The sequence below is a fragment of the Ictidomys tridecemlineatus genome, chromosome 7 (assembly GCF_052094955.1).
Source record: "Ictidomys tridecemlineatus isolate mIctTri1 chromosome 7, mIctTri1.hap1, whole genome shotgun sequence".
Classification (NCBI taxonomy): Eukaryota; Metazoa; Chordata; class Mammalia; order Rodentia; family Sciuridae; genus Ictidomys; species Ictidomys tridecemlineatus.
In genome coordinates, this window is record NC_135483.1 from 68,052,143 (window position 1) to 68,068,302 (window position 16,160).

General features: G+C 35.9%; 1 protein-coding gene across 21 annotated transcripts in view; it reads left to right on the top strand.

Annotated features, from left to right (window-relative positions):
* Positions 1-16,160, top strand: part of Cspp1 (centrosome and spindle pole associated protein 1) — a 129,948-nt gene that overhangs the window by 101,941 nt on the left and 11,847 nt on the right. For 20 of the 21 annotated variants that reach the window (XR_002483686.3, XR_013423991.1, XM_021724890.3 and 17 more), the window contains 6 exons: positions 706-772; positions 1,335-1,452; positions 5,486-5,619; positions 8,844-8,984; positions 11,591-11,637; positions 16,090-16,153. Coding sequence is in view for 19 of the 21 variants with exons in the window: in XM_021724890.3 (XP_021580565.2) it covers positions 706-772; positions 1,335-1,452; positions 5,486-5,619; positions 8,844-8,984; positions 11,591-11,637; positions 16,090-16,153 (571 nt within the window). In the remaining 2 variants the exon portion in view is untranslated. Of the gene's footprint in view, positions 1-705; positions 773-1,334; positions 1,453-5,485; positions 5,620-8,843; positions 8,985-11,590; positions 11,638-12,664; positions 14,978-16,089; positions 16,154-16,160 lie in introns of those variants that run through there. The other variant, XM_078017131.1, reaches the window with a different exon arrangement.

Below are 16,160 nucleotides of genomic sequence, written 5' to 3' on the forward strand. Positions count from 1 at the left end.
GGTGGCGCATGCTTGTAATCCCATCCACTCAGGAGGCTGAGGCAGGAGAATTGAGAGTTCAAAGCCAGCTTCAGCAAAATTGAGTCACTAAGCAACTCAGTGAGATTCTGTCTCTAAATAAAATACAAAATAGGACTCGTGATGTGGCTCAGTAGTCGAATGCCCCTAAGTTCAATCTCTGGTACCGAAGAACCAAACTAAACCAAAATAAAAAACCCCACCAAGGTGTCATTTGGGGACCACTTTGTGACTCTGGCAAGGGCAGTGCTGCTGGAGTAATAGGGTATAGAACAAAAGTAATAGTAGTTGGGTGTTGAGGAGTAAATAACAGTAAGAAAGTAGACCCTGGAAGTCCGCATTTATTATTCCTTAAAGAAACCTGCCTGTGAAGGGAAGAAAGGTTAGGTAAGAATTTTTTTAAAGAAGAGTAAGTTTTATGCATAGATTGAGAAGAAGAAGTTGGAAGAAAGAAGATAATTGAAAGCTGGAGTCAATCAGATTTAGAGTATGGATGAAGGGATTGTCTTTTAATAGAGGCATGGATCCTTCTATTGTTATAAGAAGAAAGTTGAGACACAGTTGTGGGCAATTTTTAAAGGTAGGAGAGAGTGTGGAGTTGGGTTCCTTTACATACAGGTAAAATTACTCCTTTTAAGCATTTGAGTAGAGGAGATATAAGACATGTTTGCCATTGTTGTTGAACAGGAAAGTTCCATGTCCAGGGCACAGTCTCCTCCAGTTCCTGCCAGGAAAAATCAGCTCCGTGCAGAAGGTAAATTTTGAACCTGTATTCTACTCCTAGAGTGTATTTATTTTTTTTCCCCCCCACTTTTTATTTTGATGTGATTATAGATTTGTAGAAAGTTGCAAGAATAGTATAGAGAGGTGCTGTGTGCCTTTCCAGTTGGTTCCCCCAGAATTAACATCTTATGTGATAACCTTGGTACTCTCTATGTGAGACCTTCACTGATTTCCCTAGTTTTTACTTGTATTTGTGTGAATGTGATTTTAGGCTTGGTAGGTTTTATTTGTGTAACCATGACTGCAATTTGGTTTCAGAACTGTTCCATCACTACAAAAGAACTCCTTTGTTCTTCCTCTCTGTAGTTATGCTGCCATCCCCAAGTATCTCTCTTAGCATGAAATTCCTATATTATCAAAAAATGGGTTCTACGGTCTTGATGATGTTCCTAAACGTGATCCATGTATTTATAAAGCAATTCTTTCATAAGAATTTGTCTCTGTGCTTTTTAGTGTATTATAAGTTAGGCTGTGTTTTAGTGCTTTATCTTTTGTTCTTATTCTTGCCTTGTGTTTTACTTGGGAATTTGCAGAGGAGAAAAAAAATGTAATTATGGAATTATCAGAAATGAGAAAACAGCTTCGTAGTGAAGAGAGGCGTTTACAAGGGCAGTTGCTACACATGGACAGTGATGATGAAATTCATATAAGGTAAATTTAGAATTTTTTTTTCTTGAGTTCTTTTATCTGTGTCACTTATCTAGTGATTTTATAATTTTAGAACATGACTACCTCATTTTGCATTCTTACTTTCCCTTTTTTAGTCTTATGCGAAACTAGGTGTAGAAATTTAGTCCTTAAGGGAATACTGATATTGGAGTAGAAAATTTCAGAATTGGAATAATCACTGAAAATACCATTGTATTTTTTTATATTTTTTAAATTTATTTTTTATTCTAACTTGTTATATATGACAGCAGAATGCATTACAATTCATAATACACATATAGAACACAATTTTTCATGTCTCTGGTTTTATAAAGTACCATTTTAGAACTGTGTTTTACATCTTCCTTCAATAATGTAATGCTTTCTGGAATACTTATGTTCTAGTAAAATCACAAAAAGGTTTCCAAACATCTCTGAGCATTTTTACCAGAAGGACTTATAAATTTTCAAAGCAGTGTTCTTCAAATTGTAAGTTGTAATATTTTAATAGGTTCTGAAGTCAACATAGTGGGTAATTTATTACTCTTTTTTTTTTAAGTAAACTTTGTATTTTGGAATAATTTTAGGTTATAGAAAACACAGTACAGTTTTTGTACACCCTTCATCCAGCTTTCCCTGTTGTTGACATCTTATATTACCAGGGTACATTTGTCACAACTAAGAAGGTGACATTGAAATGTTACTGCTAATGAAATTTTTGGATTTCTCCTATTTCCCCATTAATGTCCTTCTTCTGTTCCAGGGTCCAGTAGAAGGTTCTGCATCACATTTAGTTATCAGGTCTTTCAGTCTCCTCTGGTCTGGGACAATTTCTCAGTCTGGTTTTCATGACTTTGAAAGTCTATAGAAGTATTGGTCAGGGAACCAGTCTGGATTTGTCTGATGTTTTCTGATTATTATAATGAGTGAAGTCCTATTTTCCCATTAAATCCTAAGAGTGGACCATGATATCACATGCCATCCATGCTAATATTAACCATCATTAAAGTAGTGTTTTCCAGGTTTCTCCACTGGAAGGTTATGAAGAGGGGGTAGAGTTAAGCTCTATCTAATAGAAGGGAGTCATCCACATATCTTATTTAAAATTCTTCAGTAAGAAATATTTCTCTTTTTTTTTCTTTATTTAGTTATTCAATTACTTATATCTCTGTTGTCTCATATATATTTATTTTGTACTTTGGGGTATAATCTAATATTACATTATTTATTTTGTTGCTCCTCCTATTATTCCAGCTTTGGCTATTGGAAACTCTTTTAGATTGGCTCCTATGTCTCTCTTATCTTTGACTCGTCCCCATCCTTTTTTTTTTTTTTTTTTCCTTTTTGGTACCAGGGGTGTGTGTAACCATGCCTGGCCATCCTTTTGTTTGTGATACTTTGTTTCTTTCTGGTACTTCAAGATACTCCTGAATCATCTTCTATTTTCCCTGCCCCAGTTCTAAAATCAGCCATTTCTCCAAGAAGCTCTAGTTGTTTTGGGAGAATAGTATTTAGAAACAAGCCTCTGGTCCCTGGGTGTGCTTGTTAATAAGGTGCCATTGCTTCTAAGCCCTCTTAGTGAACAGAGCTAGATGATATGTATACTTAGTCATAAACTTATCTTGAACTGTTCCTGATTCTCTCTTTGTATATGAAGTACATACTGATGTTTGAGTCTAATCTGGTATGTGGTGTGATTTTAATATAGCATGTTAACTTACCCAGTCATACTTTGCATTTTTATTTTTTGATGTTATAAATGTCTTTACTATGGAAACATTTTTCATCTTCAAAACATCTGCATTTAATTCAGTATAGTTAATTATTGACATTTTATTCATTTTCATTAATAAATTGAAGTCTGCTCTCTTCTGGAAAACCACTGTGATTCAAGAAAGAGAATGAGGCAGACTTTCAGTTTTCTCTTTTGAAAATTATACATTATTATTTTTACCCTGTGAGTTTCTAGTGAAGAATAAATAAATGTATGTTTTTGGAAATACTTTGTGATCTCAGTCCTAAATTTAAAAAAAAAAATAGAATTTTCATCTTTTAAATTAGAGCTGGTTAAATACATTTACTTTGGTATAATTTTATTATGTATCACATTTAGAGTCACCTTAAGGTTGGTTCTTTAATTTCATAAATATCTTCACAAAAATGAATCTCTTTTTAATTAATTCATAATTATCAAGCTCTATTTTGTGCCTGGCACAAGACAGATATGATGTAGCTCACATGCAAATATGATTTAAAACCTAATTCATAATTGTCAGCCTATTTAACTCTTAGCTTTATGGAAATTAGGCATCCAATTTTGGGTATTTATTTTACTGAATCTCCATAGAGTTCCTGTCACCCTATGTGAGTATTAGAGGTCTGTGTCAGCCTTGATGGGGTTATTTTATGGACCTAGGAAATGCCAGAAAGGAAACTCCATGAGTAGGATCACTGCTATGAAGAATCCAGATATTCCTATCTAGGGGCTCAGGAAAGATTTAATGATAAAGAAATGAAGGACGGAGTCTAACTAAGCCTTATATTATATCTGTAGCTTGGTGCTGCATTTTCAAAAAGAGTACCTACCTAGTGCTGAGGGAAGCAGCAGTAAATATTTGTTTTTTTATTTTCTGAACTAAACTTACCATTCCTCATCCCTATCCTCTCTTATCCTAACTCCCCAAATCTATAGCAAAAAGCTTATTTTTTAAAAAAAATGGTATTTTTTTAAATACCTTTATTTTGTTTGTTTGTTTTATCATTTATTTATTTTTATGTGGTGCCTCATACATGCTAGGCAAGTGCTGTGTCACTGAGCCACAACAACCCCAGCCACAGAAAAGTTCTTCCTAAGGTTTCTGCTTATTATTAATTTCCTAGGTACCACAGGAATAGAATATTAATTGACTAATTTAAATATTAAGTTCCCTGGTAACATTGTATAAAATCAGAGTTGGAGGGCTGGGATTGTGGCTCAGTGGTATGAGTGCTTGCCTCACACATATGAGGCACTGGATTTGATCCTCAGCACCACATAAAAATAATAAAGATACTGCGTCCATCCATCTACAACTAAAAATCAATGTTGGGGACTTTGCACAATAGTATTTATATTGAGCAGCACATTAATATTACAGTTCTTCGTGAAATTTTTACTTTGGGCTGAGGTTATATTTATAAGCCAGGTACTATGCTAGGTACTTTAGATGATATCTCTTAATTCTCCTGCTGATAACATGATTATATTGGATACATATTACCTTTTTTTTAAAGATAATGAAATTAAGATCAAACTTCCAATAAGTAGAAGAGCTGGTCTTTGAATCTATGTCTCTGACCTCAAATATTGTGGTCTCATGAACATTTAAGGCAAAGCTGAATCATTCCACTCTTCTAAATTTGAATGTGAGCATTTTGAAAGATTATAACGACCTTATATGCCCTATTTTTTTAAAATATAAGAATTGAAATAACAGAGCTGTTAATTTTTATAATATACTGTAGCCCCCATCCAGTGTGGGCTACTGAACCGAGGTCATATTTGGGGTGACACAAAATGACCATGCAGACACGGAATACCTTTTCTGGGTGTCAGGATGGCTTCCCTGTCTCTCAGCCTCAAGCTCCCACAAAGCGGGGCAAGAGGAAAAAAATGGGAGGCTGGTGAGAGAGGGGGAATGGTCTGAGGCTGGGCTTTTATTTCTGGAGGGAGCTAATCCATGGAACATTCTATTCAAAAAAGGGCAGAAGGGTAGGATCACAACAAACAGGTGGGTGTAATCCAACTCCATCAGGTGACGCCCGCTCACAGAGCTACACCTTTCTTATCTGAGTAGAGGTAAAGTCCACTTACACTGCAGGGTGCAATGCCAGTCCAGGACCTCTTTACTCGGGACTTAAAGGTGTATACATAGCTCCTGTCCAGGGCGGCTCCTGAACAATATACTGTGGTGAAAGATGCCAAATTTATTTTATAGTGAATTTAGTTTTTTCTTCCAATAAAATACATTTATCATATTTTGTCATTTGTCTGCAGGAAAAGGAATCCCATGGATATATTTGATATGGCTAGACATCGGGTACAAGCTCCTGTCAGAAGACAGTCACCTAAGGGCTTAGATGCTGCCACTTTTCAGAATATTCATGATTTTAATGAGCTGAAAGATAGAGGTAAGTACCTATTATTCCTTTAAAGATACAGCAAGAGTATTCTACCATATTCAGGAATCTTTAAAGATGTTTGTACTCTGTGTTTTTAGGTAAAATTTCACTTATAATGCATGTTTTAAATTATGATTAATAAAATTTAGATATACTCTAGGTCTTCAACTTACCAATGTGGTAGATGAAACTTCAGTTTGGCTAAACATTTTCTTTTGGAGTGTATCACTGTAAAAGCCTCAGTGTATGGGGGAGATTATATAGACTAGTGTGAAGAATGGAACTTGGCATTTAGTGGAGGATGGATAGCTGAAGATGAGTTAATGAGGCTGAGGAGGAGAAACCAGACCAATTAGAGGAAAAGCAAGAGAATGCGGGATCCTGAAAATAGAATAGAGTAAGTGGATCATCAAGAGGAAGGGATCCAGTGAGAAGAATGTCAGCAAGTTGTCAGTTGAATCACAGGTATTGCTGACTATGAGCAGGGAAATGATGGGATTAGAAGCTGATTAACTTTGGCTTGAGGATTGACTCAGGCGATAGGCCTAAAACCACCATGGGAGAGAAAGCAAAGGCTGTAGGAGCTATAGAACTTGGTAGGATTTAGTAAGAAGAGCTTTTGCAGAAAAAACTTAGGGTACAAGAAAAGCAAGAAATCATCAACAGAGCAGTAGCCCTGAATTGGCAGGAGGAAATCAAGGACATTTAAGGGATAAGAGTTGATAAAATATTTGATGTACCCTTTTAGGGGGAATGGGAGAGAAATATTAGTAGGGAAGCAGGATTGTATGAGGAGCCAAAATCTATGTTGTATGTGAGTTTTATTCTTTTTTTTTTTTTTGAGCATTCAATAGAGCAGGTGTTAGAGCAGAGAAGGCAAATTATGAGATGTATGGTCATCCAACAATATCAGATAAGCTAGAATTTAAATTTTTCTTATTATTAGTGCATTATAATTATATATAACATTGTGGAATTCATTCTAAATATTTGTACATGCTCTTATTTTTAAAAGGAAGATGCATTGATTATAGCAAATACATATGGAGATATGGGAAGAGGGAGAAATCACTTTAGTTAAGCCATACTATTAACATTTTGGATATAGTCTTTCTGAGCATAATTAAAACAAAAAAGTAAGACCAAAACAGATCATGTAATTTTCTCTTTTCACTTAAGTAGACTTATATATCATCAATGACATATGCTATAGTTTTGTTTTTTTTTTACTTTAATGCTATCATTTATTGATTACTTACTGTCTGCTAGGCATTGTATTAAGCCATTTGGTTTCACAGTTTAGCCTAGGGACCTGTGATATCAGAGCTGTTTTTATTATAAACCAAACCATTTTTTTCTCTCCATTTTCACTCTATGCTGTGCATATGAGTTTTCTAGAAACTACATGATAAATGATGACATTTGTATTCTTGTGTATTTTTATGTTACAAAAACTACTTAATATTAAATATGGCAAATATGTATGTATGTATGTATATGATACATAAATAACAATTTTTGTAAGTATAAAGAGATTTGAGATGAAAAAGATTTAAACCATAGAATTGGGCTGTTCATTTCCCTGTGTTACCACATCCAATTCTCATTCAGCCTATGACTTGGTTGTTTGTGTTGTTTTTTTTTTGCAGAGAAGAAACTGAGTCTGAAAGTGGTAAAGCCACGGTCTCATCCAAATTTGTGTCCAGAGCTTCATCTATTCACTTTGTTCTCCCTTAACCATTTTTCAATTCTTAGATATTATATGTGTTTCCCATATTCTCTATTATGTGCTTTTGATAATATCTAATTACAAAACTTTACATATTTAAAACCATTACTTTATCCCAACAGTGTAATTAGTGGGTCAAAGAGAATAATATTTTCAAGATCCTTTATATGTATGAACTATATCTATAGTCTCAAGATTTAAAATTAGTATTTAACATTTTGCTTCTGATCAATTGATAACTCATGCAATTTTGACAGAGGCAAGTTTTTAGACCATCATTTCTTATAGAATGATATCCTTCCTAAGGTTCCCATCATCTGCACTTATCTTGCTTTCTGCATGATATTTGCAAGGGATAAAATATTAATTGGCCCATAACAGTTTTCATTTTTTCAGTGTATTTTAGGGATCAGACATGATTACAGTGTTCTCATGGCTTCCTGAGTCATAGCCAAGTGACTAACTACTTGGATATATCTGCACCTAGTTGCCCTGCTGGTGTCTGGGTGGCTTCTTGTGAGAGTGAGGCAGGTGGGGATGCAGAGTATATCATCACAAGCTGCTGCTTATTTTAGGAGTTTTCTTACATGTTGATAAGCCCGTGAAAGGGCAATTATTAAAGTATATGGATTTTTATGGCTATCTTAATGTCTTTTGATTTTGGTGGTGTCCCTTTATTTATTAAAGAATATGAATTTTTATGGCTATCTTAATGTCTTTTGATTTTGGTGGTGTCCCACTATTTATGTTGTTACTTATAGTAAAGTTTTATAAGGATTTTTAAAAACAAAAAAATCAATAAACTTTATTTTCTAAAGCAGTTTTAGGTTCACAGTAATATTGAACAGAAGGTACAGATAGTTCTCATATACTTCGTGCCCCCACGCATGCACAGCCTCCTTATTCTGGACAGTCTTGCACTATAGTGATACATTTAAGTATGATCAGTGAACTTAACATTGACACATCATTTCTACCCTAAAGCTGATAGTTTATATTAGGGTTCATTCTTGATGTTGTATATTCTTTCAATTTGGATAAATGTATAATGATGTATATCCACCATTGTAGTGTCATACAAAATAGCTTCACAACCCTAAAAATCCTCTATGTTCTACCCATTCATACCCTCCCAACCCCTTAATCCCTGGTAATCATTAATCCTTTTACTGTCTCCATAGTTTTGCCTTTTCTAGACTGTCATATGATTGGAATCATACTGAACGTTAGTTTTCTCAGATTGGCTTCTTTCACTTAGAAATATTCATTCAAATTACCTCCATGTCTTTTCATGGCTCAATAACTCATTTCTTTTTATTAGTGAATAAATATTCTGTTACTTAATAATATTCACTTCCTAGAGGATATGTTCGTTGCTTTCATGTTTTGACAATTATAAGTAAAGCTGTTATAAATACCTGTGTGCAGGTTTTAGTGTCTGTAAAAATGTCATTTGAAAATGAGCTTTAGCTTAGTTATGGTAATCTATTTTTTTGTGTGTCAGATTCAGAAACACGAGTTGATCTGAAACTTTTGTACCCGGATTCTCCAAGAGATCGTCATACCTTAGAGATTCAGCAGCAAGCCCTGATAAGAGAGCAGCAGAGACGGCTGAATAGAATAAAAATGCAAGAAGGTGCTGAAGGTAAGAAACAGTCATTAAAATTACAGATACTGTGGGTAGATTGGTTTCTTGTCAGCTGTATGTCTCTTGTATTGATTTCAATTGCCAGCAGCCCCCTCCCCACACAGTTCCATGCTCACATGGTGTTTTTGACACAGTGTACCAGAACTCTCTAATTGGCTTGGGTAAGGGTCCTTTATCCATGAATGAGAGGGCCCAGCCATTCACTCTAGCCAGTAGGATTGAGTACTTTGATTATTCCAGGTGACATCTGTACTAGGAACTGGAACCAAAGGAAGGAATGCTGAGCCAACACATTAGTACCCTATTAAGCATGTGTCTACTGTGTGTGGGAAGTATGGCATAAAGTGTGTAAACCATTATTAGACTGGATTATGTTTTTGTTTAGTCATTCAATCAACAGATAGTTACAGTGTATCTAATAGGAGCACAGATAACTGACCTATATTCAGAATATGGTGTTGAATGAAGTAGGCTACTGCTCTCAAAGAGCTTATACTTTATTGAAGTGATGGATGTTTCGAAAGAGAAATCTGGGGTCCTGTGGGAATGTGTAACTGGGGATAGGCATGAAGGTGGTGGCCACCTGAAGGCTGAGTGGAGCTAGTTGTCTCAGAGAATATCAATGGGTGATTCTGATACCCAGGTTACTGCATGGCCCCCAGATCTGTTTCTCATCCATTTTGTTAGCTTTCATGCCACTGACAGTGGCCAAAATAAAAATGAGTTCTAAAAACACAGCAATTAGATAACAAGAATCGGAGGGATGGTTCTACCAGTTATTTTTATGAAAATTTAAGATCCATTCCTTAGGCATGCTTGACTGGCTTGTACAATCTGAAGAAGTTTTTGACCTCATGAGATAGCATCACAAGAGTAAGTAATGTAACTCATTGGGCCCAGATCATAGGTGAAAACTTTGTATAGGGGACCTCTTCCCTTCATCTGGTTCAGAATTTTTAGTAAAGACCTCATGTATTTTCCTATGACAGTGGAATGACCCAAATGTACATCATCTGGAGAGAAAATTCATTAAGCAGCTTTCAATCTTTATGTCCTTGTGGTATTGTGTGTGCCGAGTTGCATGCAACTAAAACACTCAGGGTCACTCCAGGGGAACTGGGCTGCGTGAAATAAACACACAAGAGACAGAAATACCTTTTTCATTGAGGGTGCTGTGACGGCTCCTCTGACCTTAAGGGTCTGCAGAAAGAGAGCGAGTGAGCCCGCAAGTGCTGACCCCTTTTATTGAGGAGAAGTCATTCAAATGAGGCAAGGGGTCAGGTTTCGGGGGGCTGAGTCTAGCTTCATGATGTCTGCTATCAGCAGGTTGACTGATATCTAGTTAGGCCATATCCAAGGGCAGAGTAAGAGAAGGGGACACACAATGGGCATTTCCATGGAACATTCTATCCCAAACAGGGCAAAGGGTAAATATCACAAGGGAACAGGTGAGTTCCATGGGAATATAGGGGATATAGGAAGGCATGCCCATGTACGAAGACACATTTGCTTTTTCTCAATCCTAAAGATCCGGGCTACTATCTTTGGTTACCTAAGCAACCAGATCATGGGGTGACCGAGAATGCCACACCGAACAAAAAGGGAGCAAACACTTGTCACATGCTATGTTGGCCTCCCACAGTATTGTTTTTCTTTACAACTCTCAAATGATGGTCTGATCTTGTGGGACCTTGTCAACTTAGACTGATTAGGCTAAAAGTATTCCAGAAGGATACCAGATGCATTTTGGGATCAAGGGTATCCATCCCCACAGGAATACCCTCTGACTTCAGCAGATACTATGATAATGTAATTCATAAGAATATGGTCTAACTATTAATAGTCACAAAGATGTCTGTAAAATATTTTGAGAAGGAATGTATGCTTATCATTGGTAGCCTCTATTCCCAGAGGCAGTTTCTAAAAGGAAAAAATGTTTTGGAGAAACATTTGGAGAAACAGGAAGGCTGGTTAGATTGTAGAGACTTGAGATCCCTGATCCAACATTCTGGCCCTTGGAATCAGGTGCCAAGAATGAACTTATTTCAGTTCCTTGTTCAGTTTCACTCAGCATTCTATAGGCTATAGAAATATGATAAAAGATGGTGAGAAACCCTGCATTGATCATTTTTTCCCTCTTAAGCATCAATTTTAAGTTCACAATGACTTTACTTATTATATTTACTAATGTGAATGGGAGAATTTTATCTAAATAGAGCAAATGCTGGGTTTTATTTATTAATAAACAAGTAATATTTTAAAAATCTTCGTGTGGTAGGTGAAAAGTAATTTATAGTGTTAGTCATAAAAGATAACTCTGAAATTTATTTTTACTTATTAAACATTTTTTAAACTTTTACTCATTTTTCTTATTGCTTTTATTTTTTAAATACATGACAGCAGGATGCATAACAATTTTTATTTTACTTATAGAGCACCATTTTTCATATCTTTGTATATAAAGTATATTCACACCAATGAATACATGTACTTTGGGTTTTTTTTGCATTGCAATTCTTATTACACATATATACCACAATTTTTCATATCTCTGTTTGTATATTAAGTAGGTTAATCTTGTTTTTATTCTCCATCAACTATAGCTGACTTGAACTCCATCCCAAGTGCCAAAGTACAAGAGCACAGAATGGTAAGTAGCCAGTTCTATTTTTTTTTTTTTTTTTTTTGTGGTGCTGGGGATTGAACCCAGGGCCTTAGTGCATGCAAGGCAAGCACTGTATCAACTGAGCTATATCCCCAGCCCTGTAGCCAGTTCTAATTTTTTGAGTTAGATGTTTGTGTGTAAAAATTTTTAGGAATATGATAAGTATTCCAAATTTTAATTCTTCAGAAATATTGAATTAAGGAAGAATTTAAATTTTGTCTCATCAATGCAGTGGTAGCTACAGAAGTATTAGTATAATATGTAGAAAAAACATTGTAATGGCTAAGAATAAGAGTTGAATTAGTCTGTGTGAATTAATCTCTTTTTGGTCATGTGGTTTGGCATATTATTTAATCTCTATGCCTCAATTTCCTTATCTGTAAAATGAAGATGATAATATATACTTACCTCTGGGGTGGCTGTAAGTATTAAATTAATATTTATAAGTCACTTAGAGACAAGTTTGACCTAAAATAAGTTCTGCTTATTAAATAAAAATGTAGCATAAGTGTTATTTGTGATAATTAAGTGAGGATAATTAGAGTAGAGCCTGGCTTATATTGGGTACAGAGTTAGCATTTTCTGTCATCAACGTTAGTATTAATAGGGGTTACTAATAAAAGTAGTGGTGAGGCCTATAAAGGAAATAAGCAAGGCAAAGGAGATAGAGTGACAAAATGTAACCTCCTCACTCTTATACTGAAGTGACATTAGTATAAGACTGAATGAAAGGGAGGGGGTGAACTGTTTTCATTTAGCAAATACTTGTGGAAACTGTTTCACATGTCTGGGGTATAGAAGTCAACATGAAAAAACAAATCCCTGCCCTCTGGAGGCTTGCATTCTGGAAAGAGAGACAATAAATAGATCTATATTATGTTAAATATGGTGCTGAGGGAAAATGATAAACAGAAAGAAATTAGGGAGTACTGGGGTGGGAGGACTTAATATTTAAAATATAGTGGGTATAGGAACCTCATTGAGGAGGTAATGTTTTTTTTTTTTGATTAAGGACACCAGGGAGGTGACCATGGAAACTATTGGTATTACATATGGAAGAAGACTGTTCCTGGCAGAGGCTTGACAGGGGTTATCTAGTGCATGTAAGGAGCAGGAAGGTGGCTGGGAGGTAGGAGAGCTTAAAACAAGGGTGAGGGGGCAAATGGGACACAGGTGAGCAGTGAGGTTTGCCCTTCAGGACTGCACAGATGATAATAAGTTTCCAAAGTCTTGGTATCCAAGAGTTTCATGTTTCTCACTCGATCACTGACTGCTGTATATTGAGAATAGGCTGAGTGGGATAGATTATTGCAATAATCTAGGCAAGAGATAAACTGGCTTAGACTGGGGGTAGGATTAGTAGAAGTGGTCTGAAGTTGGATTTACTTTAATAGGAGAAGGTCGAATTTTTCAGTGAAAAAATAATGACAGTTAATATCTGGGATTTTGAATAATAGCAGTTTTTGCTCAACATGAGCCTACAGGTTTATTGTGGTTGTTAACAGAAGCTAATGTCTTGGACTCCTGATCTTTCTAGGGGCTGGATTATATGAAAAATTATATAGGATGAAACTGGAAAGGATTGTCATGGAAAAGAAGACTTAGGTGGACTTTGATCACTCTTCATTTATGTGAAGGACTGTGATACAGAAGAGAGGGTTGGGCAATATGTGTGAAGTGCTCAGAATAGCTGATTCAGACCCTTTGATTCAGCTGATATGATTATCATTATTATCTTCTACAAAGTAGAATCATTAGGTAGTAAATTAAAAAGGAGATATCAATGCAGCATATGGAAGAATTCAGTGTAAGAGAATGTTTTTATAATGAATGCTATTCATGGGTAGAATTCAGTGCCTTAAAAATTAAAGGCAAGCCATTATTGTTCAAGTGTTTAGTGCTCTTTTAAGGTCCTCAGGGAATAGTCCAAGAAGGGCAATAGCTGGGTCAAATGGTGGATCCATTCCCAGCTTTCCCAGGAATCTCCATACTGCTTTCCAAATTGGCCTCACCATTTTGCAGTCCCACCAGCAGTGAACCAGTGTGCCCTTTTCCCCACATCCTCGCCAACACTTATTGTTGTTTGACTTCATAATGGCTGCCAATCTTACAGGAGTGAAATGGTATCTTAGGGTGGTTTTGATTTGCATTTCTCTGATTGCTAGAGATGGTGAGCATTTTCTCATGTGCTTGTGGATTGATTGTATGTCCTCCTCTGAGAAGTGTCTGTTCAGGTCCTTGGCCCATTTGTTGATTCGATTATTTGTTATCTTATTGTTTAATTTTTGAGTTCTTTGTACATTCTGGATATTAGGGCTCTATCTGAGGTGTGAGGGGTAAAAATTTGTTCCCAGGATGTAGGCTCTCTATCTACCTCTTTTACTGTTTCTCTTGCTGAGAAAAAACTTTTTAGTTTAAGTAGGTCCCATTTGTTTATTCTTGTTATTAACTCTTGGGCTACGGGTGTTCTATTAAGGAATTTGGAGCCCGACCCCACAATATGTAGATCATAGCCAACTTTTCCTTCTATCAGACGCAGTGTCTCTGTTTTTATATCTAGCTCCTTGATCCATTTTGAGTTAACTTTTGTGGCTGGCGATAGAAAGGGATTCAATTTCATTTTGTTGCATATGGATTTCCAATTTTCCCAACACCATTTGTTGAAGATGCTATCCTTCCTCCATTGCATGTTTTTAGCCCCTTTATCAAATATAAGATAGTTGTAACTTTGTGGATTAGTCTCTGTGTCCTCTATTCTGTACCATTGGTCCACCTGCCTGTTTTGGTACCAGTACCATGCTGTTTTTGTTACTATTGCTTTATAGTACAGTTTGAGCTCTGGTATCGCTATACCTCCAGATTCACACTTCCTGCTTAGAATTGCTTTTGCTATTCTGGGTCTTTTGTTTTTCCATATGAATTTCATGATTGCTTTATCTATTTCTACAAGAAATGTCTTTAGCAGCACAATTCACAATAGCTAGACTGTGGAACCAACCTAGATGCCCTTCAATAGACGAGTGGATAAAAAAATTGTGGCAGCTATACACAATGGAGTATTATGCAGCACTAAGAAACGACAAAATCATAGAATTTGCAGGGAAATGGATGGCATTAGAGCAGATTATGCTAAGTGAAGCTAGCCAAGCCCTAAAAAACAAATGTCAAATGTCTTCTTTGATATAAAGAGAGCCACTAAGAATAGAACAGGAAGGAAGAGCATGAGGAAAAGACTACCAGTAAACTAAGACGAATGGGGGGAGAGAAAGGAAGAGAGAAGGGAAAACATATGGAAATGGTAGGAGACCTTCAGTGATACACAAAATTATAAGAGGTTATGAGGGGCAAGGGGGTGGGGGGAAAAAAAGGGGAGAGAACTGAACAACAGCAGAGGAGGTAGAGAGGGAAGATGGGAGGGGAGGGGAGGGGAGGGGGGATAGTAGGGGATAGGAAAGGTAGCAGAATACAACAGTCACTAATATGCCATTATGTAAAAACGTGAGTATGTAACAGAAGTGAGTCTGTATTATGTATTTGGGGAGTTCAAAACCCAATTGAGTCGAATGTATGAAAGATGATATGTCTTGAGCTCTGTAATGTTTTGAACAATCAATAAAAAAAATAAAAATAAAAAAAAAATAAAAAAATATAAAAAAAAAAACAAAATACTTAAGGAAAAAAAAAAGTGTTCAAGTGTTCTAGCAAAGCCAAGAAATCTACTTAAGGTGGTGCAGAAAAGTCTTATTCAATGATTTTAAGTTCCTTTTGATATAAAAATGGCATTATTCTTTACTGTAAACTTCTCTACTTATAAATTTGTTACCTCTCATTTGGGAGCTAATTATAATGCTAACCCAATAGTAGCATTATTTTTTCCTTGCTCTGTGTCCCATCATAACTGTACTGTGATCATCATGACAGTTGTTATTGCATATGTTTATCATTATCTAAGGGCATGCCTTTCTCCTTGCCATGGGACTATGATCTCCATCTACTCTGGAGCAGAAGCTCTTAATTCCCCTTTGTATCTAGGAACTTGTATGTCTATTATACACAGATTTATTGAAAGGATGAGTGAATCTCAGCAATGGTTTTTAAATTTTTAATACTTAATTGGATTCATTACTTTTATATTTTCGACAGTAATGTTATCCTTTTTTTGGGCTTCAACCATAAGAGGGCAGTGAGGAGTGGAATTAAAGACTAAAAGTCTGCCTGACAAAAGTCTCAATCCTGGAATGATAAAGTCAGACTGTTGCCTTCACTATCTTGGTGGGGGTTGTATGTGCTTTCCAGAATTTTCTGGGCACTGGAATGTCAGTCCTACCTCTCTCCCCATACTCTTTGGGGGCACAGTTTTGCTGGCTGTTAGTACAGATTTGTTGTTTTCCCACACAGGACTAATAAAAAGTTATTAATATATGATGTTTCTTTTAGCTCAGAGATGACACTGATGATTTTTTGAAAAATTCATTATTGGAATCTGATAGTGCTTTTATTGGTGAGTA